The 27,330-nt window shown below is 38.6% G+C and overlaps 2 protein-coding genes and 2 pseudogenes across 3 annotated transcripts in view; 2 read left to right on the top strand and 2 right to left on the bottom strand.

Annotated features, from left to right (window-relative positions):
- Window positions 1-2,239: 2,239 nt before the first annotated feature.
- Window positions 2,240-20,586, bottom strand: LOC144040377 (enoyl-CoA hydratase EchA19). The gene is made up of 7 exons (XM_077554524.1): window positions 20,443-20,586; window positions 16,665-16,835; window positions 11,544-11,641; window positions 11,212-11,356; window positions 4,052-4,201; window positions 3,110-3,225; window positions 2,240-2,926 (listed from the first exon to the last, which is right to left on the bottom strand). Exons 1-7 carry the CDS (start codon window positions 20,540-20,542, stop codon window positions 2,819-2,821), a joined length of 888 nt encoding a protein of 295 aa, XP_077410650.1. The 5' UTR covers window positions 20,543-20,586; the 3' UTR covers window positions 2,240-2,818.
- On the top strand, window positions 19,151-19,269 carry LOC144040769 (5S ribosomal RNA; annotated as a pseudogene).
- LOC144040764 (5S ribosomal RNA) lies at window positions 19,467-19,585 on the top strand (annotated as a pseudogene).
- pdcd6 (programmed cell death 6) overlaps window positions 19,929-27,330 on the bottom strand; it is a 21,276-nt gene continuing 13,874 nt past the window's right edge. The window contains exons 3-6 of one of the 2 annotated variants that reach the window (XM_077554525.1): window positions 24,989-25,033; window positions 24,551-24,721; window positions 23,063-23,172; window positions 19,929-22,983 (exon numbers count right to left, since the gene is read on the bottom strand). In XM_077554525.1, coding sequence (XP_077410651.1) covers window positions 22,885-22,983; window positions 23,063-23,172; window positions 24,551-24,721; window positions 24,989-25,033 — 425 coding nt within the window. In that variant the 3' untranslated portion in view covers window positions 19,929-22,884. The remainder of the gene's footprint in view (window positions 22,984-23,062; window positions 23,173-24,550; window positions 24,722-24,988; window positions 25,034-27,330) is intronic. The other variant, XM_077554526.1, reaches the window with a different exon arrangement.

Genomic DNA, 27,330 nt, shown 5'->3' with positions numbered 1-27,330 from the left:
GTTATTATTTTCAAAATAAAACAGACCTCAAATATACCGATTTCAACAGACTATGAAACAGTAGAAATGCTCCAAATACCAAGTGAACAACCTCTTCACAACTAGGCGTTAGTGTACAGCTAACGGAAGCAGAAAAAATATTCCCTAGTTGACGTGCGACCCCTAACGACGAAGATGGAAAGAGCACGCACACCACTTATAAATCCACCTGCACATTGAATGTAAATGTGATCCAGTATAAGAGACGTGTCAAAATAAATCTTTTTGCAAACTACAAGTAAAATACAGCTAGAAATAGTTGTAAACGACCACAATGTATCCCAGGAGAGAGCTTCTGTATTTACTCAATCAGGAGTTCAGATCCGAATGTGGACCCAAGCGCAGTGAAGCAGGAGAAGCAAGGTAGGGGGAGAAGAAGTGATCTAATTAAAAAGTATTTATTTACAAAAAGGCAAAATAAAGGTATGGGGAAGCAGGAACAAAATAAAATAAATAAATAATTTGTCCATCAGACCATTATGCACCACAATGTTCAATGAAGTTGGAGCGTTGTGTAAAACCTGAATAAAAACAATGATTTGCAAATCCTTGTCCATCTATATTCAAGTGAATACATTAGCAAAGACAAAATAACAAATATTTTAATATTCACTCATTTTGAATTAGATGCCTACCTACAATTCATTCCAAAAAAGCTTGGAAAGGGCAACAAAAGACTCAAAAGTGGAGGAATGCTCAAAAACACTTTTTTAGAATACTCCACAGATGAACAAGTTAATTGTGCACTCACCCATTCATGATTAAGGATAAAAGGAGCATCCTTTAAAGGCTCGGTTGTTGACAAACAAGGAATTTCAACACATTGTGAACACCTGCGTGAGCAAATACTTCAACAAACAATTCAGAGAACTTGGGAGAAATCTGCACGTAAGCGGCAAGACCGAATACCAACATTGAATGCCGTGAACTTCGACCCCTCAGATAGCCTCATTATGTAAAATATATTGCCATGTGCGCTCAGGAATACTTCATAGAACCATTATCAGTAAAAACATTTCGTCAGTCACTACAGCTACAAATGTAAGTTTAAATTCTACCATGCAAAGTGAAGGTCATATATCAACAACACCCAGAAATGCTGCCAGCTTTTTTAAGCCCAAACTCATTGACTGATGCAAAGTGGAGAGGTGTGCTGTGGTCTGATGAGTCCACATTTCAAAATTGTGGGAAATCATAGATGTTGTGTTCTCTGGGCCAAAGAGGAAAAGAACCGTCCAGATTGCCATCAGTGCAAAGTGCAAAAGCCAACAAAGATCTGTGATGCTATGGGGTGTGTTGAACACCTTGGCTTTGCAGTCTTTTCGATTTATTCTGTTTTGTGTTTAATGTCCCAACTTCACTGGAATTGGTGTTTGTACAAAGTAACAAACAAACACTAAGAACTGACACAGCACCACAATTGATGGGCAACATGACATGACATGACATGACATGACACGTAAATAGGAAATGAAACCAGAACGAGTCAAAGAGTGAAAGCGGAATCTAAATGCAAAAATATACTGACGAATCAGACAAAGCCATTTGGTCCAGAAAGAACATCTCCTCACTTACTTACTGTTGTTCTTGGTTATGAGCACACTGTATGCAATGTATGTTTGATCTCTATTTCTGGAATGTATAGATGAAGAATTGCACTCATTTTGATTTTATAAAGAATATCGTTTGATTTGTCCCAAAAGAATAGTCTTCATCATGGTGAAAACTACTTCGGGAGACATGCATGGGGAGAAAAATGTTCTTCCAAACCTCCCCCTAATCCCTCCCTCCGTTTTCCCCTCACTATCTTCATTCCTTTTAGCAAACCTGTGTTATGTCTTCATAGTGCCACATCAGATTTTGATGGTCCCACTGATAAGCTCCCAAAGGTGTCCGGATCACTCTGTCTCTGCTAGGAGTCTATCTTATCTATGTGTGAGGAGTGACAACTTGCATCAAAGCTACAGCCTGCCGCATATCAGACACACACACACACACACACATGCGCACGCGCACGCACACACACATGCGCACGCGCACGCACACACACGGTTGGCTTTTAGACACAACACTCTGAAACCTCATTGAAAGCCAGACATGCGATCAACTGAATTTTAGTTAATATGGTTTGAATTGAGCATGAGAAGTGGCATTTTGCACATTAGCCCTATGTCAGCTGTGCAATGATCCGGCAATAGACCAACATACAGGATACATTTATTTACATTAAAGCATTTTTAGAGTATACGAACATTTTTACTTGACATGTTGTTAAGCTTTAAGTGGCAGCGGTGTAGATGATGCAGGAAGAAACAAACAGATAACTTCTGTCCGGTCATCTAAACGAGACACCTCTTCAGACCTAATGAGGTATTTGCCTGCATGTCTCTCTCTCACACACACTTGCATCACTTTTTTCATTCTTCCTTCCTCCCCCTTTTTTTTGGATGAAGCAGAATCTATCTGTCATGTATAGAATCGTAAAGCTTGCTGGCGCATATCAATTTTAAGTCATAAAATCCTACAAGAAAACTAATCTTGAAGATTTATCATTTACAGTAGATATTTATTGATATTAAAAAATTTTTTTTAATGTAAATCTAATTCATTTAAAAACAATTTTATCTAAAAAAAAAATAATAATAAAGATAAATATGCACACAAAAAATCTACAATCTTTTTTTCGAAATCCACAGGGAGCCACAGGAGAGGGATTAAAGAGCCACATGTAGCTCCACAGCCGCAGTTTGCAGACCCCTGTACTCACTATACAAAAACCTTAAGAAAACGTCCCTCCCCGCCCAGTTCCAGTGGTGAATTTAGTTGCCCCAGCGACAGCTTCTGACAAGATGACTGGTACTCCATGGTCAATCTCATACTGCATAGCCTTGGTAGAGTCAAAACCACAAAAATTCAAATTATTCATTCATTTTTAATACGTTGTTCTCACAATTTCCTAATAATGAGTTGTCATACAAAAATTCAATAAGGTTAAAGTGTTTGAAGTGATTTTTTTTTCAACTATAGCCACATGTTATGACAGTTTTAAAGATGTAAATGAGGTGTGTACCTGTGTGAAGGAGGCTGCATCGTAGCAGCTGTAGATGGCCGACAAGCGATCAGCCCTCATGCACTCTTGCGGGAAGGAGCTGATCTGCTCGGCTAAGTGCAGTGCCGCCTGTAATCCTGTGGTTGAGACGCACAGGATGTTAAGGATGTGCTGCCAATGTGGCCATTCATCATTCAGGAAATAGACGGTGACCGCCTAGAATCTCTTTTTTTTTCTACTTAAAATTCTCTTCAATGACCATCATAGTCGCCATGCTGCTACTGTGAGCTTTAAGCCAAAGCCACAAGAGAGCACATCCACATGTGTTCTACAGAGGCCTCACGATTGATGTCCGACATGTGCATGTATACAGCAAGGCTTGCAGGGGGGTCACGCCACGTTGCTTCATAGACGTAGCGGCCATTTTGGATGCTACTCTGAAGGGTCCTGTCTGTGTTTGCTCTCTCTGTATTTCTGGTAACTTCATATTTTCATACCATGAAGTACCTTATTGTACCAGAGGGCTCTATTTAATCTACTTCCAAGAGGTGTCTCACAAGCTGAAGGTTGTGAGTTCATTCCTCTGTCTATTTGGTCTCACTCTAAATAGAGTCAAATTTACTCTACAGAATTTACTGTGTATGTCCGGATCGTTTCTCCACTCTGTAATTGGAATTTGGTACAGCTCAAAACATTTTTAATGTTAATTTTTTGTCTTTGGCTTTGTGGTCTAATTTTTTCCTGTAAATCCTCCTCCCGTTCTTGCATTTTAACATGTATGACCATGCAACTAAACAGCGACTGCAAGTGTTTATGTTCTCAGACGGTAGCTTCAAACATGGCCGCCATATCCCACAATGCAACGTATTTTCCAAACCCTTCCTGAGCCCCGAAGGGCGGAACACATGAAGCTATGCAGGACAGCAAATCTATTAGAAGATTAAGCTTGTGAGTGATGCCTACCTTGTCCATCTGGTACAACTCTGTTGGCCAGTCCGTACGCGAGAGCATCCTGTGCTCCGATGGGCCGCCCGGTCAAAATCAGGTCCAAAGCTCTGGACAGACCGATGAGCCGCGGGAGCCTCACAGTGCCGCCATCAATCAGTGGAACTCCTGCAAGGACAAATGACAAAATATACCTTTTTATAAATTTGATCGATACAGTAGCCTATGACTGTTTTACTTTACAGTTGATTCAGTCCCACAACGTCATCTTACTTTTCAGTGTTGCTGCTCTGGCGCCAAACTTAAAAGTACTTGCTTACTTGAAAAAGCAGCAGATACAAAGACGAAGACATGGGAAGAGTGGAGGTGGGGAACATTACAGTGCAAGGTATGCTATACTTTTGGCATGTTGTCCTAAAATCTAAAGAGCACCAGCTGGAACACGAATATGCATACACACACATGAAAAGTTGCCCGCTTCCACACTGCAATCCCTCAATGAGTCTGAGCCTTTCCTTATTGAGAGCACATGTGCCAGGCGTGTTTTCATAACCCCAAATCATCACACTGGTGGTCAGGGTTGTCACCCCCCAACACCCCGCTGACCATTGAGTCATTGTGTGGGGAGTCTTACAAACGCTGTGATCCTATTCGTATGCCACAAGTGACTTTCCAATTCATTCCAATAATCTCAATTGGAATACATTAAATACCAGCGGGAATACACGTACAACCCATTGAGGGTCGGGTTCAAGTTTATAAATTGCTTTGTGGGCTTCTGACTGAGACAAGACTGGGATTAGATATTGTAGGCCAAATGTAGGTACATGAAAATGTTTGTTCTCCATCACTACTGCGGGGGATTCTGCTAATATTTATAACAGACTACCCATGGCAATTAAAAACACAAATAGATCAGACACCATAAGACACTTAAGCAACGTCCAGTCATGCTGAGTGAAAAGCCATAGGATAAAGATGTGTTTTTAAGACGAGCTTTAAAAAAAATGGGCCTAACATTAATTACATTAATGGAAGGTCATTCCAAATGGAGGGCCCAGCAACGGAAAAGGCTCGATCCCATCTGAGCCCTCTAAGGAGCTCAAAGAGGTAAAGAGACCATTTAAATAATTTAAAACAAATAAAAGAATCTTAAAATGAACTTTAAATTTTACAGGCAGCCAGTGAAGGGAGGCCAGAATTTGAGTTAAGTGCTCCCTCCTTCAAGGTCCAGTTAGGAAGCGAGCTGCAGTATTTTGGACTAACCGGAGTCAGGCTGACTCTAAAACAAAGTGCATTACAGTAATCAAGCCCAAATGTAATAAAGGCATGGTTACTGTCGCTAAGTGTTGTTGAGAAAAGAGAGGCTTGACCATTGAATAACAGCATCAATTTGCCGGTTCAATTTAAAATCACGGTCCAATTTGACCCCTTTAGACCTGCATTTTTTCTGCTCTGCATTTTTTTTATTGATTTCGACTCTTTCCCCACATAACAACATGGAAAACAATTTTGGGATTACCTCATGTTTTTATTTGTTATAATGGACGCCAGGATAGTGTGGCTGTAACGTGTTGTAAATTTACCAAGCTTATACTGTATGTAACATTTTTAACATGAACATCATGCAAATCAACTTGCGATTGTGATTGGTTAGCTAGGATCCAATCATAAGCCAGAAGTGTTAACATCTTCAAAATGATGGGTTTTTATTGATTTAGGTAAATATGTCATGCCTACTGCAATCATCTATGGGTCTGAAGGGGTTACCCAAGTTTGAGACTGTAGGAATGTACAATTCAAGAAATTCAATGCCCTCCAGGCTTTGATTTGCTCCAGACAGGACAAAAGTGGCATTAATGATCAAGCTTCTTTTTTGCTCAGTGGGGCTGAAAAATATTTGCTAGTAGAAATTAATTATGAGGTTGATAACCGCTGCAGTATGTCCGGTTAGAACATAGATTGTCTAGGTGAGGCAGTGATCAGACCAGCTTATCTCTTTCTGTTGTTTAATTGTGGGGAGGGGATGAGAGTTTAAGTGTGTGGTTTGTGCAAAGCAAATACAATAAAATACAAATCAAAAGGAGCGATTGCATGGCTATAATACAATGCTACTTAGCTGGGATACTTAGTGATACATAAGTCCAAAATAGAACACATACCGTTAAATTAAATGAATATATGACTTAGAATTACTGAGAACGTTACAACAAGGCATCTACCCGCGAATGCACACACACATTGAGAAATGGGGATTTGTAGCAAAGCTTGAAGCATTGATCTGACAGTCATTCTCATAGCAGTGGATGAAAATGCCATGCTTTCTTAAGAAGGAACCTAGAGGCAACAAATAGAGAGAAAACAGCAGGGGCCCCAATATAGAACCGGGTGGCACACCATATAACAGAGGTGCAAGCAGGACTCAGAGCAACCAAGGTTAACACAAAAAGTCCTACCTGCCAAATATGATCAATGCTGCCATAAATGAAATAAAATCAAAATTACACATCAATCAGTTTCTACAAAGACAAATATCAGCAAAAATATAAGCAAATATTTTGCACAACGAGCGTGGCTCTGAATACGTTAGTGACTCAAAGTCTTGTCACAAGTGACTTGGGACAATACAAAAGGGTTATTGCTTTGAAGGGCTTTGTCTCACTACTAATCCAAATTGGGATGATCCATTTGGAAATGTTCTCACGGGACTTTTAGGTCACAGTGTCAAAGTGGATTCATATTTAGTTCTTTTTTTTTGGTCAAAATGTAGTGAAGCATGTCTATCATAAATTAAGTTCTAACATTTCCCCAGTAGCAAGCTATGAATCCAAACCGATTGTTGCTGTTTTGGCTGCTATTTTACAGAATAAGCAACTAGCCTTGGTTGGCTGTCAGTGCTTTGGTGCTTTTGATTCAAAAAGGAAAAAGAAGCAGACAAGAAGGAAACGTCAGGACGCACACGGAGCTGCAGCCGGGGAGATTAAGAAAGCAGGTCTGTCATTGATGCTGCTGTTGGCACCATTGCTATCAGGAACCGGAAGGATCCCTCTTAACCTTATCCACAGCACCTCCACCCCTCAACAAGCCTTCAGCCAACCCAACCCAGCCAGATAGGCTCATCTTTTAAGTGTCCTGTTTGCAGGAATGTTATCAGATGTGCGCTTTTGTCCACAACAGTGAGGGTGGCCTTGATGTTGTTTTAAATTCCGCTTTAAAGAGCCTTGCAATGTTGCCAACAAAAGATAATCTGGCATCACTCAAAGGTTTGGATTCTATTCACAAAATTTTTAAGGACTTCTCTCATTTCTTGTTCAAAGGAGAGAAAGACATTCTTTACTAGTTAATAACTTAAATTGCACTCATTGGAGAGGGGGAAAAAAGATTTATGCCTGCATTTATTTTTCTTTCTGAATTTCAGATGATATTGACAGCTTCAAATTGTAGCAGCAGTAAGTAAGTAGCAGATGCGCTAAATAGTGATGTTATTGTTGGAGTATTAGTACATGTCACATTACTTGTGGGAGCCACCAATAAACCTTACCCACAAACACTTATTTAAAAAAAATAAAAAATAAGAGAGAGAGAGAGAGAGAGAGAAGAAAATGTATCATATTTTGACCCACCAGTAGAGACCACACTCCAAGGAAGCAGCAGATTGTAAAAACAATTTACAAACACAATGTGAAAAGGGAGTTCCAGGTTGCTGCTGGTCCTGCTGGCTTCCTCAACCACATCATAGTTTAAAAAAAAAAAATAATAATAATAAAAGCTTCCGCAATGCCCCCCACCCCATGTGGATTAAATTTGATGCAGATTAACCATTTCCGGGCAACCCAGACTAAATGGTGAGAAGGAGAAGAGCAGGCTTTTGGAAGTTTACTATTGCTATTGATGTGGCCAGAATGATAGCAAACACAGACAGTGTTTTTGCAACTGTGTATAGGCCTATAGAGCATAGAGTATGAGTAGAAACTGATTTTATTTAATGAATGCCTGTAAATGGCAAGAAGGTAGCAAAAATATATATTTTTAAAGAATAGAAAATAATACAAACTATTTGTTTAACATTCATATATATGCAACTGGTGCTTGATAGATTGATTGATACAATGTTTTAATTTAATTTACATGTAAATGCATTGTTGAATTTTGTCAGATTTGTTTTTCTATGATGTATGCATGACTAAAAATTAACCCTTGTTAGTTGTAAGCAGGCTTCATTTTTTGGCAGATGCATGGTGAAGATAGAGGAAATGCCAACTAGCAATGTTAAGGGGGATTATGGCTTAAAGACTGATTAAATTAAATTATATCATTGAATGGGAATGTATCAAGAAAAAATATTCAGATTTTTGGATGGATTTTTGTTGTTGTGAAAAGTATTTTCAAATTAATTTAACTTTGCACTACGTCTTACAGTCTTTTCAATGTTCTTGTTCATTTCCAGCAAAGACACCTATTGACCAAATTAAAAATAAAAAAAACACTTTAATTTAACATTTGGCCAAGGGGTGAATAGCTTTGGGCTTTAATATGTATGTCATTTATAATGAAGGGCTTTCAAACACAATCTTCCATTTTTGTGTGTACAGTCAAATTTGTTGTAATTTTTGTTTTATTGCTGCGCTTATTGCATTACTGCACTTCATTATCAGTTCACATATTTAATTTTACTTCATTATCAGTTCACATATTTAATTCCGCTTTGCTTTCATTATTATCACGTCCGGAACATACTTTGTTCAGTCCTGCCATTTATATTTATGTGGACTTTTACAATTTTTGCATAGCCTGCATTTACTAGGCTCTCATTCCCAAGTCTCCATTCTCCTGCGTCCTTAAAAAGCAACAGCTAGTCTTGAAATGACATGATGCGATGACTGCACTATTTCACACCATTTGAACTTGCAGCACATGTTTTCGATGGTTCAAAGTTACGTCAGTTACGTCAGTTACGTTTTAGCCCGTCCTTGAATGAACTACTATTGAAGTGTTTTAGTTCCGTTTCCGCGGGTTGAAGGCCCCAAAATAACTTCAGAATCAGGCAAGCATGTGTCGTGGTTTTTATTTCAGCTCTCAAAAAATTCAGTGAGCGGCAGACAACCACCACCAAACTACCCTGTCACAACCATCTCCTCCTTCTCATTTCCTTTGGCGAGGCAAAGGTGCCCCAGCAGAGCGCAAGCCGCAAGATGGGTCAGCCAATCACGTGCCAAAAAGGTTGCTATTGGCCCACATAAGAGTGCAGTACAGAGCCGTCAAGGTTTTTTTTCTTTTCTTTTTTAAATCAAGGATTCCCTGCAGCTGGTGCCATCTGTGCCCGACCCAAAAATGGTAACGACCATTAAAAGGAAATCAACATAAGGAAACACTGGATCTTTAAATAACGGTAGCTGGAAATTGGCAGGGAAGTTTGGTTTTCACAGGTTTCGTTTTGTGGAGATTGTAGAATGATTTTTTTTTTCACAATGTGTCCGGGCAAAAGAGGACATTTGGTCACCTTTGACCATGTTAAGCCTATAAAGCCAAACGTATTATCTGAGATACAAGACATTTTGAGACCTCTATTTTCATGAGTATAATATTTATTTCCCTATCAAAACCCTGACGTATATATGATCTGACACATGCATTGCACGGAAAATCCAATAGAGGGCAGTTTCACCCAGCTGTTGGCTTTTTCAGCGACCTTGCAAGATTGCCCCAATTGAGAAAGGAGAGACATCTACACTTATTAATAGTGGTAAAAATGTTCTTTCTGATTTTTTAAAATACTGATATGTTTGATATGTCTGTTTATTATTATATTTTTGACAGCTATACATGTACAAAGTAAAAGCATTGTGACTGGATGTATCAAATATGACACAAATCAAAAGTCATATGTGGAAGTTGATTTTCAAATAAAATGTTGTTGTTGTTTGTTCAAAAGGACCAATAAACACTCAATTTACAAATAATCTGACGTTTCTCTTATATACCGGTATTTCATGGTTCAGGCTTTGTAGGGTTAATTAAAGCAGATAGATCGGATGGATGGATGGATGGATGGATGGATGGATGGATGGATGGATGGATGGATGGATGGATGGATGGATGGATGGATGGATGGATGGATGGATTGATTGATTCAGGGACGGGTGGAGAGGCAGGCAGTTATACAAAGAATTTCATTATTGTAACATATTTTTGTAAGACTACAAAAAGGCCTAATTATTTGCATACAAGCAATTCAGTCACATTTCCATATATACACCTTAATGTCGTTGGCATAATAATTGATTAGTCAATCAAATTATCCAGTAAATTATGTGGAATGTATTGTTGATAATTATGTCTTGAAACAATGGAGAAAATGAAGTGCCCTTGCATCCAGCAGATTCTCTGATAAGTCAATGTTTGCTCTCTATGACCTCAGCTATTGGAAGCTGAGCTACAGCCACACACAGCCAGCATTCATTTGTTCAATACGACACGGCCACGCCAAGATTTTGAACACACACTTAGGTTAGCAATATGGCTGCGTGTCCAGTAATTAAAGATTCAGCTCTAGATTGAAAGACTTTGTAGTGCGCAAAAAAGACATGATATTTCTTGCTTGATAAGTACATCCGCAGGCTGACAGAATGAACAGAAGGGCAGACGAGGGCACGGCCACAACACTCTCCAGTAAAATTACAGGCCTGTGACGATAAACCCTTCATGTTTACACTCAAAATCAAGCAATGCCAGTAAATTATTGAACAACAGTTATATTTATACATACCCTACTTGTATTTTAAGCAGATCAAAGAGAGATGGCGTCATAGTCTAACGGGAGCCACTACACAGTCTTCCTCTGCTAGTGTTTGCAGCATGAGAGGGCAAACCTCGCCAGTTGGCCGCCAGATGACAAAAAATGTTGTTTATAAGGAAGTCGCGCAACATCAATAAAACGCCTTGTTTGGCCTTGCATTCAGTGGCTTCCTCTTTTACTTATCAAGGAGGTCAGGCAGTCATGGTCTCTGGTGTTTCCAGCACACAAGACACACGACCGTAGCTGGGGAGATAACAAAGCAACAAAGCTGAAAAATAGAAACAATGACCCATTCCTGGCATGAGACCACTGGTGATATATGCTTGGAGGGGAACGACCAAATGAGACACTCTTGCAGGTAGTACAACAGTATGAGACCTACCAAACCTGCGGCAAAACACCCCCATGATGGCACTCTCCTCCACCACTCGTAAGTCAGCCAGCAGAGCCAGTTCTAGTCCTCCAGCCACGGCAAATCCGCTAACTGCTGCTATCAGGGGCTTGGACAACTGCAAACGGGAAGGACCCTGCAGGAAATTTGCAGATTTGTGCACAAAAGCAAATATAGTAAAGTAGCGCAATCAAATGCCCGGAAAGTGGTAAAATAGGTTGCGGGTAGGGGGCAGGGGTTTGCTCTTCAATAGGTGAGTTACTTTATTTTAGTTTTACTAGTTTAAAAAGACAATGATAGGCAATACAGCTCCAGTTACTCACCATAGGCCCGGGACCCTTGGTGATATCTTGCTCCAATTTGTGTGAGACCGTGTGATTGGCCAGTTCTTTGAGATCATAACCAGCGCAGAAATTGCCTCCTACAAGAGAGACCACAAAATTAGAAACTATGGCAGCTGCAAAGTCAAACGGCAAAGGAAAATGATGAGGATGAAAAAAAAAAAAAACGGGGCAGTATGTGAGCTGCAATTTGGTTAGCAGTTTGCTATGGGTCTAGCTGGCACACTAATTCTAACTAAACTAAAAGTATTTTCTTTAGAAAAAATACAGCTTTTTTTCTTCTGTTAGAACTACTTTCTCATAATATCACAACTTTATCATCATTAACTCTTTCACTGCCACTGACGTTAAAAGACGTCAAGTAAAAACCTACGGAGGGCTGCCAATGACGTCATCCAATTATTATTTTTTTTTTTTTTGGAAAAGCCTTCCAGAGCTGTGGTGAAAGTTTCAAGGAGGTCTGTTGTGCCTAATGACTATTTTTGGCCCCTAGAGGGCAGCGATGACTCTTTTTGACAAGATCGGGTGGGCGTAAGTAGAGGCGGAGCTAGAGCGTCGAGCAGGAGATGAGAATGGAAGACAAAGGAAAAATGGCGACCGGTTGCGAGCAGCTCACGCCCGAGACGTTTTTTTCAAAGACCAAAAGCATTAACCAACGATAAAGAGCACATTGATGATGACGATGATCATCATCGATGATGATGATGATGATGATGGTGACTCCGTGGTTGGAAAGCATTGACGCGGCAGTAGGAGACGTGGGGGGGAGCTAGATGGAGGAGGAAACGGACAAGGCGCCCGTTTGCAAGCAGCTCTACACTTACAAGACGAAAGGCATCGACCAACACTAAAAGAGCACAATGATGACGACGATGATCATCATCGATGATGATGATGGTGAATCCGAGGTTGACGGCGAAGTTGCAAGCGTTGACACGGCGGCTATGACGACGTCATAAACGCGGAGTACAACCGAGCACGCTCAGACGCTCGGACGACGGAGAGTGCCCCGAGTCCAATGCATATTCATCGGAGGAGTGGGTACAGTCTGCTACTTGCTATTTATTCCCCGGAAAAAAAGGCCGTCAAGAAAGTGTAACGTTTGCACGCGAAACGCACAAAGCGAAAGTGAAACTAATCTGTTGTGTGTAGTGATGGAACGAACAACACTGGCGCGCCAGCACTGTGCCGAGTGCGCAAGTGTGAAACCCCGTATCGGTGCGTGTATCGCTTTAATAAAAAATCACGTGACCGAAACAGGAAATGTGGATTCAGGGAGCTCATGCAGCTTGTTGCACCCTCATATGTTCTACCAAGCAGGAAGGTATATGTAAGAAATGTATGGTTTGAAAAATTAAAGCGTTCTGTTGTACAATATTAGTATGGTTACTTTTAGACCGTCAAGGACTTGTTGGGGCAGAGATATGAGGAGGAAAAGGAGAAAACAAAAAAGGATCTCCAGAGCGCCGTAGCTGTTACATTAACATCTGATATGTGGACCTCGATTAATATGGAGGCATATCTTGCTGTTACTTGCCACTATGTGGACAAAGAAAGCCATGAATTCCGTACATCAGTTTTAGGAGTGCAGCATTTTCCGCAGAAACACACTGCAGAAAACATGGCCATGGTTAAAAGGAGCCTCATGGAGGAGTGGGGCATAGCGAGCAAGGTCAGGTGTCTTGTCACTGATGCAGCAGCAAACATGATTTCATGTGCTCCAATGCTGCAGATACGGCATACCATTTGTATTGCCCATAACATCAATTTAATTGTAAAGAAACCATGTGATCAAATCGCAGCACTAACAGAAATACGCATCAAAACACGGCAAATTGTCTCATACTTTCGATCAAGCACCACAGCCAAAGAAAAGCTCACACAAATACAGCAACAGCTGGGAACACCATTCCATAAATTAATAATTGAGGTGCCAACACGATGGAACAGCACCTACCACATGCTGGAAAGAATTACTGAGCAGAAGGAGGCAGTCTGGGTGTCACTGGCCTCATTAAAAACTGATATTTCTCCACTGACTACTGAAGAATTTGAAGTTATTGAAGAGATGCTCAGGGTGCTCTCTCCTTTTGACCAAGCCACAAGAAACTATCTGAGGAAAAAAGAGTCTCGGGGTCAAAAGTTATTCCACTGATGAGAATGAGCCACATTGCGCTTCAACATCAAGCCTCAACATTAACAAAACCAGCTGCTCAACAACTGGCAGAAAATCTGAGAAAGCGCCTCACTGAGTCCATTTGCAACATGGAATCACTCAGTGTGATGACACTGGCAACACTGTTGGATCCCAGATTTAAAACTCTTGGCTTTTTTAGTCCACTTAAAGCAACTGAAGCAGTTAAGAGACTGAAGTCGGAGTGTGCTGCCGAAATGAGGAGCCATGAGCCTGACCCAGCAGAAGGACCAAGCTCTTCTCATGGATCAGAATCCAGTTCGGGTATGAAAACATATTTTTTATGTTCATATGTATATTTCTGTGGTTTGTCATTAGTGTATTATCACATGACATATGTTTTTTTTCTAAAACATTTGTTAGGGCACAGTCTCTGGACACCTCTAGATATGGAGGTTGGGGAGAACAGGATGACTTCAAATGCAACACCAGATTCCATAGTTGAAGTCCAAAGCTACCTGGCTGAAAGCAACATACCCAGATCACAAGACCCGTTACAATATTGGAAAAATAACCAGACAAAGTATCCACGCCTTTATGAACTGGCACTTAAATGTTTATGCACACCAGCTTCCTCTGTTCCCTGCAAACGAGTGTTCTCTAAGGCAGGGGAACTGGTGTCCAAGAGGAGGAATCGCCTTGGAGCAATGACACTTCAAAAACTTTTGTTTCTGAATAAAAATGTATGACAGAATCTGTTTTTAGTGTGTTATTAAATATGGTTTAAAACTTTTAACAAAATCCCATACAGAAGTTAAACATTTTAACTTTTATTATTTATTTTATTACATACAAATTTGCTATATTTTACAAGCCAACTCATATAAGCATCTAATAAACTTAACTTCAGCAAGCAAATGGACCAACTGAAATTATACAAAGATGAGATCATATTTTAAGTAAAAGACTAGCAAGTGAATAAATATAATTTATGACATTTATTTTATAAATACAAATTCATAAGCTAATAAGGTTTACAGCATGCACGTTTTACCATCTTATTTTCATTTTGTTTATCTCCAATGATTTTAGATCTACAGCAGAGGTCAGTATTGAGTGACCAACACAGTGTCAATACAGTGTCAATACAGTTTGTCTAATGTGTCAATACACTCCTTGAGGTATCATCGTCCCATCACTAGTTGTGTGAGTCCTGCTGCGTCTCCTTGCACGCAGGGGAGCGTTATAAAAAGAAAAACTGTATTTGAAACATCCACGTAATTGTAAGTAGTACCACAGTTGCACACATTTGGAAATAGTTTGCGAAATTGTTTTGTCAAATTGTTACACTGTTGAATGGAAATAAACGTATTTTGCAAACTAAAAACACTTTTTCATTGTTGGTGAAAGCGTTTTACAGAAGTAAAGCACTATTTAGGTGTTTGTGGTATCATTCATGGACAAAAAGAAGTGTACAATTCACTAGAGTGCATGAAATAACATTGTTTCACAAAAAGCTTGTTTTCTCCGCTTTTTGTTTCAAAACAGAGAATTTCGGTGAAAGTAACCATTTTCTATTGTTGATTACTGAAGAACGGAATAAGGTAGAAACAAACCTTTTTTTCTGATGAAAGATGAGAGTCCAATCTTTCATTTGGTAGTATGTGTGTTTACATAGTCCAAACACAACATTTTCTGTGGACCTTGAAAGATCAGTCAAAATGCTTAAATCGGCTGGCACTGGGGACAACCCGTTTCTGAAAATGTCTGGCAGTGAAAGAGTTAAGTAAAAAAAAATGTGTAACAAAACAACTTATCATGAAATATGACTTTTTCTCAAATATTATGATTATGTTCTCGTTACAATTTTATCCACGTATTTTAATTTGTGCTACTTTTCAGTGTGGTCCTACTACTAATATGTAACATTGTGTCTTCTGATGGATTTTTCTTTGTGCTTTCCAACTGCATACAAGGAATGCAAAACATTCCAAGTAGCTCCTCCTCAGTTGAGCTTAACTGCAGTGGTTGACATCTAGATTGGACCTGACCGCAAACAACCACAGAAACCTGAGCCCCCGAACCCTTTGAATCTATGGCTAGAATACTGAGAACCTGTAGAAAGCAATCATTCAGCTTTTTTTTTAAATGAGGGCAATGAAAACTATCAATGCTAATTTGAACAAAATAGATTCCTTATGTTTTGAAACCACAACATCCAGAGTGGAGTCTCCCAGCTTGTCATCCCTTAACTTAGACAGGTTGCTAATCACCCCCAAAGGTCAGTCATCCTGATATGGTGGAGCACAACCCGCTGACATAAACATTCGTCAAGGCTATTAAAATCCCATTACGGACGCCAAGACGGGCTATAATTCGCAGACTTTGTGTCAAACAATCTAAAAGTTGTTTATATTTCTTGTAGCTGACAACAGCATTGATGATGAGGAGGAGCAAATTGTCTCTCTTGAGCCCACTTCATGGCGCAGACAGTTGATTCAGGTTGAAAGCAGTGTGTATGTGATAATTTTCTGAGGGATTAAGAGACAGAAGGGAAAAAAAAGAAAGTGTGTATTTTCTTCACGTGCTAATGTCTTGACTGCAGCGACATCTAAAGGCGCAACAGCGCAATTGCAAAAAAAAAGTTAGTGTGTGCCTCTGCTTGCCAGTAAGTTATCATCCTTCTACAGTAATAATGAGACACCACAAATAAAAGACGCCAAATTAAAAGATTAAAAATATGATAAAAACGACATAATTATTGGAAATAATAACCAGTCCTACCTTATTAAATCTGGGGGGGTCTGTGCAAAGGACAACTATTAGTCACCCACTGCACAAATCTGACCTTTATGGCCAGAAGAAAGCCATTTCTCAGAGAAAAAAACACAAATCCCTTTTGAAGTTTGTCACAAGCCACATTTAAGACTACCTCGACGCCGCCATACAGACATCCTCATAAATATTACCTATGCCATGCAGGACAGCCACGTTCAAGGCCGGCTCACGCTGGAAGGCCTCCAGCTCCCCCAGCAGATGCCTCGCTGTCTCCTGGTTCACCGCATTCCGCACCTCGGGACGGTTTATGGCCAAAGTGAACACAGACCCCTTGCGCTCCGACACCACAGACTGTCGTGTGCCTAACAACAGAGAATTCAGTCAGTGAGGGATGCAGAGATGAATTTACAGCCATTTAAAACACAATGAGCAGCGTAAATCATCTCAAATCCACAACAATGACAGAGATGCGACGAGTGACGGCGCCATTGCACCCTCACATTCTGTCATCATGGAACTATTACTGTTGCCGTGTCCATTGTTTTTTATCGCTCCACTCTATCTAAATCCAACCGGCTGAGACGTACAGTCGCGCCGCAGAGCCTGGGTCCTGTTCGATTTATTTTCCAAAGGGGAAGTTTTTTCTTGCCTCCGTTGCCATATGCTTGCTTATGTAAGGTTCAGTTGGTTTTCTTTAATGTATGAGGATTGTGGTTATCAACTCAATGTAAAAAGTGCCTTGTGATCATTTCTGTTGTGAATTGGAGCTACTGTATATCAAGGTGCGACGCTACCGAATGTTGATTTTACGGCAGGGATCGGCAGGGTTTGTTCAAGGCCGCAGCATTTCTTGAACGTTCTCATAACAGTCTTAATGGTTCTCGACTAGTCGAAATAGTCTTAATGGTCTCTATTGACACAAGGAAATTCAAATTTTAAATTTAACATTAAATTTAAAATCATTGTTGTTGTCTGAACATTTTCACACAGGATTTATTTTTGAGTAAATTAAACATTTAAATAAGTATTTATTATTTATGATTAAAATCGTAATCATCCAGAATGACTGGAAAAAATGGAGATTTTATTTTTTGGGCCATATCACTCAGCCCTAATTTTAAGCATGTTGATAATTATATTTACAGTATGGTGTAGAGTCTAGGATTATTTATTTTTAGTGGACCAAATATCAGTTCCAATATCTATATTTTCAAAAATACATCTTGCTATATTTAAAATGTTAATCAAGTAGTAGGAGTAGTAGCGGTAGCAGCAGCAGCAGCAGTGTTGCTGTTGTTGTTTTTGGCTGGTTCGTTTACTGAACATATTAACACATATAACACAAAATATAAGTTGAAGTTAAAATAAAAATTTGAAGAAAGAAAATAATTAATCAATGTCATAAGTTGCATGTTCAAAAGGAGTAGGAAGCACAGTCCTACTCCCTATTACGGTAATTATATCATGTAAGTGTACTAATAAATTATTCTTATCCAATAACGTATCATTAAAAGACAATAGAAAAAAGAAAATGAACAAGTAACAAACAGTTAGCTGGCAGGTTCCATCTGAACGATCCAACACCTCAACCTTACCATCTGACTGGTAGGAGAGAGGGGGGTACTGTGTGGACTCCAGTAGTCCCGGGAGAGGAGCTACAATACATAATTTACATTTACATTGAAAAATATAATAAACACAATAGCTTTAGTAGCTACTCAAATGGCTTGTATTTACATGTAATAATAATTTTAAGCAATGACATCATTACCAAAATTACGTTAAAAATACGGCTCTGGGTGATCTAATTAGCGGTTTTAAAATTCTGATAGACATAGTGTTAAAGCAAGGAGCGACTCCTGTTCTTTTTCAGTGGGTTAAAGATTTAGGCTTAGAGTTTTACATCACATCAACAGTGAGCTCCGCTGATGCCTCCCCGCATCGGAAGGTTGGGTGCACTCATACATTGAATGCAGAAGTGCTTTGTGCATATAGTCCATTAATGCCGAAAAATGTAAAACTGTTTTGTCAAATTATCTTGTTATTATAGTTTTTAAAATGTCATCTCTGCTTCAAGAAATGAGCCAAACCAATTGAGGAAATTAATGTAAAAAAAGTGTAACTTAAACTTGAGTAACTTATTACTCCAGACTGTCATATTGTAAAGAACTTAATTTCAAATGTAAGTAACTAGATGTTGTGACTGCTATCAAACATGGATAGCAGCTGATCGCATGCTAGCCTGACAGGCTGAAAGCCCAAAATAACAACAATCTAAATGGGAGGCCGCCAAGGAATACCAGGTGCTGTAAGCTTTTGAACCTCTACCACAAAAGCAAACTTTTACAAAGCACGCCAAGTACTGGCACCGGGAGTAGATAGCCTATTAGAACTATTGCAAAATGTTTTACCCAGGCAAAAAGATGGGCTGCGGTTAGTACTTAGATGGGAGACCGCCTGGGAATACCAGGTGCTGTAAGCTTTTGAACCTCTACCACAAAAGTTAAAATTAGCAGGTGCTGTAAGCTTTTGCACCTCAATCGCAAATTTTTTACACATTTTTGCCTGCGCAAAAACGGAGTAGATGGCCTACTAGAACAATTGCACAATTTTTTACCCAGGCAAAAAGTTGGGCTGAGCAGAGTTTATAAAAGACTCTATTGTAGCACTCATGTCGGCTTACGGCCATACTACCCTGAGAATGCCCGATCTCGTCCAATCTCGGACGCTAAGCAGAGTCCGGCATAATTAGTACTTGGATGGGAGACCGCCTGGGAATAACAAGTGCTGTAAGCTTTTGAACCTATACCGCAAAAATTAAAACTATCAAATGCTGTAAGCTTTTGCACCACAATCGCAACATTTTTACACATTTTTGCCTGTGCAAAAACGGAGTAGATAGCCTACTAGAACAATTGCAAAATATTTTACCCAGGCAAAAAAAAATGGCCTAAGCATAGCTTATTAAAGACTCAATTGTGGCACTCTTTTTGTCTTATGGCCATACTACCCTGAGAACGCCCGATCTCGTCCAATCTCGGAAGCTAAGTAAGGTCGGCCCTGGTTAGTACTTGGATGGGAGACCGCTTGGGAATACCAGGTGCTATAAGCTTTTGAACCTATTCCGCAAAATTAAACTTTTACAAAACATGTCAAGTACTGGAAGCATAATAGCTATGACTCAAAATGTCTTTACATCAATAACAATTGTACATTCGCTAAAACTGAACTTGAACCTTTAACTCATTAATTGTATATAAAAATTAATACATTTTAAAAATAAATTGAAAACTGAAAAATAACAGAATTAACATCGAAGGGAATAACTAGCTCGTACACAAAGAAAGGATATTGTACATCATTTTCAGCCTTTGTTATTTGGAAAATATAACTTAATGTAACTTAAAATCACCTTGAAGATCACCATTTTAGAAATTTTAAACTGACCACACACAAAAATGTGAAGCTTTAATAAATATTGATTCATAAGTTTTCGAACAATTGACCTAACATTCGGGCATTTCTGATATTTGCACAATGCAACGCAATGTGAACGCTTCATTTACACGGTGAAAACAAATGGCGTAATGTATTGCTTTAGCCTGTAACTAGCATACAGCATACTGGCATAATAGTCAAATAACATTTCATCACATGTTAAAATCAAAATAATCACAAATCAAATCACAATCAAAAGTCCAAAGCTTCTCATTGAGCGGAGAGCTTCCTTTCAGCGATTTTATCTCCATTTTGACTTGTGACGTAAGATCGGAATTCGAAATTAATATAACGCATGGTTTTGGAATGTGGGAGTGAGTCCACATAGAAAGACCAAAACCCGGATTAAAATCCCGAAATTTAGATGGATATACTATAACTGTAGAACACATGATCACGGTCCCGCCATTATTAGTGTTCTTAAAACTTTCTTATACATACATGTAAATGTCTGTGTTAACTTAGTAGTACCTTTCGTTGTGCTGCATAAGGACTTTATTGGCACCGGGTGTTTGATTGGCAGGCTCGAAAGATTGGCAGGCACTCGCGTCCGTAAAAGTTTTAGATACATTGTTAAACGTCTTAAAGAAGAATAAAAAACTACTTTAAATGACAACTATCACTGTAAAATAACATGCAACAAGACGTCCTTCGAAATACTTTGAAACATTATGCTAATAGCTGCAGCTGTGACTGTGCAACACCTTGATAGTTCTCTACGGAAATCAAGGCAATGGGACTAAGGTTCCGGTTTCCATACGTCGGCTATTTTCAGTTGTGCTTGCTGTCACTACTGTTGCGCATTCAACACCTTGATTATTATTGCAAAACTATTTATCCATATTTTTTTATTCAAGTTCGATTTTTTTCATGTTTCGTTGTTAAGTGTTTTGTAGCATTATGCTGGATTTTGATTAATAGAGGAAGAAAAATGACTGTGTCGCATTGCAGTGGTAAGATTTACAAAAGAACAGCAGTGGGCGCCATTGATCCGAGTTGCATGTTTTCACGCTTGGTTCAACATCTTGAAAAAGGATACACACAATGCGTTTTCCTTTTCTTTTTTTTAGTAAAAGAATTCATTTTTAATGTTGTTCTTTTAAACGTCTTTAAGGCATCATGCACAAAAAAATAAGCAATTCCTTTAGCGTTATGCACACCCTCTCTTCCAATAATAAGGTTTTGATGTTTAAAAAATAAATTTGTACAAATATGGCATGTTAGCTGGCATGTAAATTTTTAAAGCAGAACTTAGCCCTGCTTTCACAGTATTTGTAAACATGGCTTTAAGCATAAGGAGATGAGAGAAAGTGGAAGAGCATGCTACAACTTTAGGGTTCAAATTCCCTGAAAAGCATGCGATGGTATGAAGTACATCATATATCATATTTACGATGCATTTTCATTATAATTCTATTAATGAAAGTTAAGACATTAAACAGACAGACAGACATAAAAGACATTGTGTCAACAGTTATAGGCTACTGTGGTCCCTTGAGGTACGAGTTAATAAATAACTCAAAACATTTGTGTCAAATCTTTTCCCATTGAAATGTTGTATTAAATATTAATTTAATGAGGGGGAAAATAGCACTCCGTAATATAGTGTTTTGTAAAACTATACAGTAAGTGTGCCTGCCTTGGCCACTTGGTAGCAGTATAAGAGAAGACAGAAGGACATACAGTACATTGAGGCGTTATTATGAATCCCAAAGCAGCCAATCATATTGCACCAAGGCATGTCCTGCCTAGAACTCCAATGGGATTCATAACATCTCAACCCTCTGTGATCTCATCACCATGGAACTAATTAGTTGTTTAAAGCAATGCCTACATGTTGCTGGGAACCACTGTGTTCAATCCATTGCTTAAAAAACACTGCAACATCGATGCCAATTAGGATTAGCATTAAATTAGTGGAGCCTTTATTGAGGCATCTGATTGGCTGATTTACAACTGGGTGTGTCATTAAACAATTTGAATCCTCTATTTTTGAAGAATTGTTTATCATGTGTCTAAGTGCTATTTTGAAGTCAGTTGAGTTTATATTAAATAAATGAAGCGCTCACTCATATCACAAGTTTGAGTTTGCAAGTAAAAAAATAAATTAAAAAAATGCCGAATTATGTATCTCATTCTCATATATCACAAAACTTGTAAATAGGGTGACTCGTATCTCAAAGCACCACTGTAATCCCAAATCTGGAGTGCCCAATAGATATAAATCTAAAGATTGGTCCTCAAGCAAAACACTACAAGATTTTTTTTTTTTTTAAATACATACATAAAAATTTGTACTTGCAACTTAAAAAAAAAAAACACACAGACACAAAAGCCCCCTAATACAAGGTATGTCAGAAACGTTAAAGGATTGGTGTCAAACCCAAACTACAAACTATGTGCTTCTCTCAATGTTGAAAAGAGATCCTGCGGCTGCTTCATTCAGTGCACAAGACAAGGTGAGAGTTATGGCAGGACAACTCATGGCTGCTTCACCAAGAAAACATGTCTGCTCATGCATACAATGAGCATCTGACTGTTCCTGGCTGAGAAGAACATCTCTGTGCTCCTAAATCTCTGTTAAGAGGATCCATTTTGAAGAGAACATTAAGATGGCCAGAAAAATCCTTCCATACGTGCTGAAGGCTGGGGAAGTGCATCATGGACTCCAGGGAGTACAGTGTTGATTAAAGGTATATTTTGTGTGACCAGTCCTGGAACTTTTCTGACACACCTTGAATATTTTCTCATTTGCGTCAATGCTATAAATTTGTGTGAGCGAGACCAAAATAAGAGTTTGAACTTGGCGGGGAGAAAATCTTGTAGTGTAATGGAAGTTGATATCCAGGAAGTGCTTTTTTGGCACAATTCTGTCCAGTGAGTTGTGCTCCTCTTGGCTGCCCCTGTGTGCCATTATACTATATTGAAGACCATGGATAGATACTGTTCATATGAGACCTGGATCCAGCCATCCTGGTCTGTGTCGTACCTCCTGAAAACATCAGTCAACCTCTGTGGAAGAGTGTACGAGGTTATTCATGTCAGAGATTTGGAAAAACGGGCATTATTGGACGCTTTGTAATTATTCTACCTGAAGTACAATACAGCACTGGATGAAGTCATCAAAGGCCACCTGTCCCTTTCTCTGTCGATCAAACTTTTCAATCAGCGTACCGTAGAACTGATCTGAAAGGCGATAACCTGCGAAGAGCAAAAAGTTACCTTGTTGGTGTCATGTGACTTGCTCTAATCTACACCATGTCCCTTAAGGGGCCATCACATCTCGTCACTCGTTTTTGTTTGCCAGTTTCTGACCTGGATGCCTTTCTTGACACTTAATCTACTGATTGAACTAGAGAGTAGAAAAATGATTTTGATTTGTATTTTTATTTGAAGGCACCACGTTGGACGAGTGGTTAGCACATTTACGCTCATGTGACCTGTGATTAGCTGGCAGTGGCAACCCTGCCCAAAGTCAGCTGGCATACTCTGCAGTTTACCAGTATAGAAAATGCTGGGTGGATGTACAATTATATTTCATGTATTTTTTTATTGTATTTCCTTTGGACCAGAGTAGTGTTGTATTTTAATTTTTTTTTTATATGAATTTAACTTTTGCACCCAATCTTAAAGCAGTAACTGAAACTGGGCACACTGGTTTGCCTTTCAAATTGACAAAATGCGTTCATCTACTGTAAAACATGGCAAGCTTGCACATGTCAATTCCATGCTGTGTGTTCATTATCCACATTCCGGTTCAGACAAACCTATCCATCAACATTTTCTTTTTCTACTGCATGGCATTAGATTGTCTGGCAAGCTGTATGGATACCATTTGATTTTCTTATAGTTATAGCCAACAAGTATTTTTCATACAAACATTTACTATCATTATAACTGTGTTAGAGCAGTTTAGCAATAAAGACTAGGGACGACCGAAATAGATTTTTTTTCCTAATTAAAAAAAAAATATGACTTACTGTGTTATAAACAGAGGACCCCTTGAGCCCATTTTTAACTTTGTCCTTATATGTTGCATCTAGACAGTGCTACACTTTTCTACACATAACACCCCATCATAAGGCAAAAAAGTTTTGAGATTATTATTTATTTATTCTTTATTATATTTATTTATTTATTTGTGAATGAAAAATTGACAAATTAATAAATTAATTAAGTTACTTAAACTCACAGCCTCAAGTTAAACTCAGTGTGATTTCATGTTTTTATTTATTTATGTATATTATTATTATTATTATTATTATTATTAATTGTTTTAGTTGTAATAAATGTGCAAAGCTCTAGGAGGGTAAAATCAAATAATTATGGGTGTTGTGAGAATATTTTTTTAATTAAAAAAATCTATTTTGTAATACAACTGAAACATAAAATGTGGAAATGTTGAGTAGAACAACAAAAAAAGACAACAGTCAGTTCAAGATTCTTCCAGTGTGAGTAAGTACAACCACCCAACTAGCCAAAGGTGCTACATCTAACCTTTTGCCCCACTGGAAAAGGTTACTGACAGAAGCAGCGGAGCCCTCCACCACACAAACCAAGAGAAAATACCAACGCATACTTTGCTGCTCACCAAATCCGGTCAGTGCCTGTTTGAGCTCGGTCTTGTCGATGAAGCCCGAGTTGTCCCTGTCGTAGGTTCTAAAGATGTTCTGCCAATCTGTGATGTATTTCCACACGCCTGCAAACTCATTGAAGTTCACCCCGCTCTTATTTTCCCTGTCGAACATGGCTGAAGGACAGTGAGAAGTAGAATTTAGGGCAGTTGTTTAATTAATGCATTCATTCATTAGCATGAGAGGGTTATGACTGGATTAGCCCAATATTTATTACAACTGTCTCAAAAACTTATTTGGAGTCCGCTTTTGCAACTGACCAGTGCTGTAATAGTAATACCAGTTGCCATGGCGAACAAACAGCCAAACACAGACAAGAGTACAACAGCCAAACACAGACAAGAGTACAACAGCCTGTTGTCTAGAGGTGAGCAGTTACTCACATATTATGGAACGCACAGTCACAGGGTTGAACGGTGTCCATGTGCCTGAGAAGCAAAAGGAGATGAATAAATGCAAAAAAAAATTTGTTGTCAATTATAATTACCAGATTATTTTAAAGAAAGTCCTATATGATATTTTTCCTTACCATTGCATGATGTTAATGGCAATATTATCTTCTTCTAATTTCGAATTTGTAGTTCCTGATCATAAAATGGCCGTATCTGCCAATGTTGCGAGTATAGACACCTTCAAATAATCTGTAGTCGCCCATCCCTAGTATTTTGTTTTCGAGGCAAAGCAATTAAATCATGCTGATGCTTCCAATGACACACTTTTCTAGCTTGAGGAAAAACAGAATGTGACCATATGTGCTCCACACTAGGCTCTCTGTGACTGGGTGAGTTGGAGAGCATGATGTGTGTACGACTGTACGTGTTCGTGTGCTGTTTGGCTGCAGGAAAAACAGGATGATGTGACTGCAGAATGTGTGCACACCCCCCCACACACACACACGTTTATATCTTCTATAAACCTATGTGTACATAATGAATGATGTGGTACTCAGTAAGTTACATGTACAAATGTATTGACTGGATGTATGAAAGTCATCAAAATGCAAAGCTGTTGACGCACTAAATCAAAGCCCGTACAGCAGCAGCTTTTCACTCATGCCAGCCACTCGTGAGACCATTAAAATAGAAACTGAGATCAACAGTATAGTGTAATTAATATTATGGCAGGCAGTTGAGACCTCCACTAACTGAACAAAAAGTACACGTTAAAACCTCCAAAGTCAAAATACAAATTGGGGAGTACAAAATGTGATATCGATATTAACATCACATACAAATCTCCATTTTAAACAGTTGTGTCCTCCTTGGTCATCTCTAATGAAGTCCACCTTGGCTCGAACAAAGGCAGAAGGTGCAATCTGACACTGATGACCAGAAGTTCACGTTTAATTTCTTTGGAAGCTTTTCTGGAAGCTTTGTACTACCATTTTTTATTCATCTATTTGTCATAATTTTTTTCCCTGCGGCCACATCCAGGCAATAACTATTTTAAAACCCAAAAGGAACTTGCATAATTATAGTGTTTCAATTAATAATTGTATTTGTCTTAATATTTTTTGTTTTTTATGTTTAAACTATTGCTTTCAAAGTTAAAGCGTTAACTAATTAATTAATCACCAAAAAATATCGCATTAATCCTGTATTTTATTAACACATATTAATCACACTATTAATTTTGACCGCAGATGATCCTTTAGCTGACAGTTGATGGATGCGTTAAACGTAGCACAAGTTGTGTTTGTGCAATAAACATAACTACATGCATTAAAGTAAATTAAAGCATTTAGTAAATGTTTATGACATTCAGAATATTTGTGCATGTCAAATTATTGGGGTAATTTTTTTTAATTAACTGATTAGAAAAAGTGTGTGCAGTGGATAAATGTTTTTGAAGACGTCCTCATAACATTAAATGTCAAAAGAATTAACACAACAGGTGTTCTTTAAATTTGGCAGGCAAAAAAATGTTGATAAAAAAAGCCTTTTTAATTAAGCAATTAATCATGATTAATCAAAATTCTAAGAGATGATTAATCTGATTAAAAAATGTAATCGTTTGACAGCTCTAGTTTAAACATTTTCTTGATTTGTACCAAAAAATAAATGATCGCCCTACTGCACAAGCTGCACTCCAACTTCAAGTTTTTGCCAACATAAATAAATAGGCCTATATATTATCATAAATACATATTATTATAAGTTCTGCTTGGTCCAAAAATAAATTAAATAATTTTAGTGTTTCTATTTTTTTAATTGGTCTTAATATTTTTATTTATTTACTTATTTTTTTAAATTATTTTTTATTTTGTATGCGCGTGACTATGTGCGTGACTATGTGCGTGACTATGTGCGTGACTATGTGTGTGTGTGTGTGTGTGTGTGTGTGAGTGAGTACTCATTAGTTCACCTAAAACCTATTAAAAATCCCATACCTAAACCGAATACTTCAGAATCCAGCTAGAGTCGTGAGGTTGTCAGGAGACCCGAGGAAGGATCAAAGAAAAGAAAGGAAAGAGAAATCCAGCACCGACCAGACATTACCTACTACCAACCGGGTTACCAACCAGAGTCTTTCACCAACCCCAGAAACATCTAAATTCCAACAAATTAGGGAGACCTCAAGAGACCAAAGGAGAGACTGAGGAAAGGAAGGAAGGATAGATGAAACAGAGTGAGATCCACAGACATCAGCCTCCACCGATTCAACGACCAGAGGAAGAAGCAGATTGTGTCTGAATTTCGATAGATGCTGGTGTGGTGGATCTGGC

The sequence above is a fragment of the Vanacampus margaritifer genome, chromosome 20 (genome assembly GCF_051991255.1).
Source record: "Vanacampus margaritifer isolate UIUO_Vmar chromosome 20, RoL_Vmar_1.0, whole genome shotgun sequence".
In the NCBI taxonomy this organism is placed as follows: domain Eukaryota; kingdom Metazoa; phylum Chordata; class Actinopteri; order Syngnathiformes; family Syngnathidae; genus Vanacampus; species Vanacampus margaritifer.
This window is presented reverse-complemented; position numbering and strand designations above follow the sequence as displayed.

Excerpts from the sequence above, each read along its gene's own strand:
- LOC144040377 (XM_077554524.1), bottom strand. The coding sequence starts at position 20,542 with ATGTATCTAAAACTTTTACGGACGCGAGTGCCTGCCAATCTTTCGAGC. Across the intron at positions 3,226-4,051 it reads AGTTGTACCAGATGGACAAG|GATTACAGGCGGCACTGCAC; the intron begins GTAGGCATCACT and ends TCTCAACCACAG. Across the intron at positions 2,927-3,109 it reads ATGCAGCCTCCTTCACACAG|GCTATGCAGTATGAGATTGA; the intron begins GTACACACCTCA and ends GACTCTACCAAG.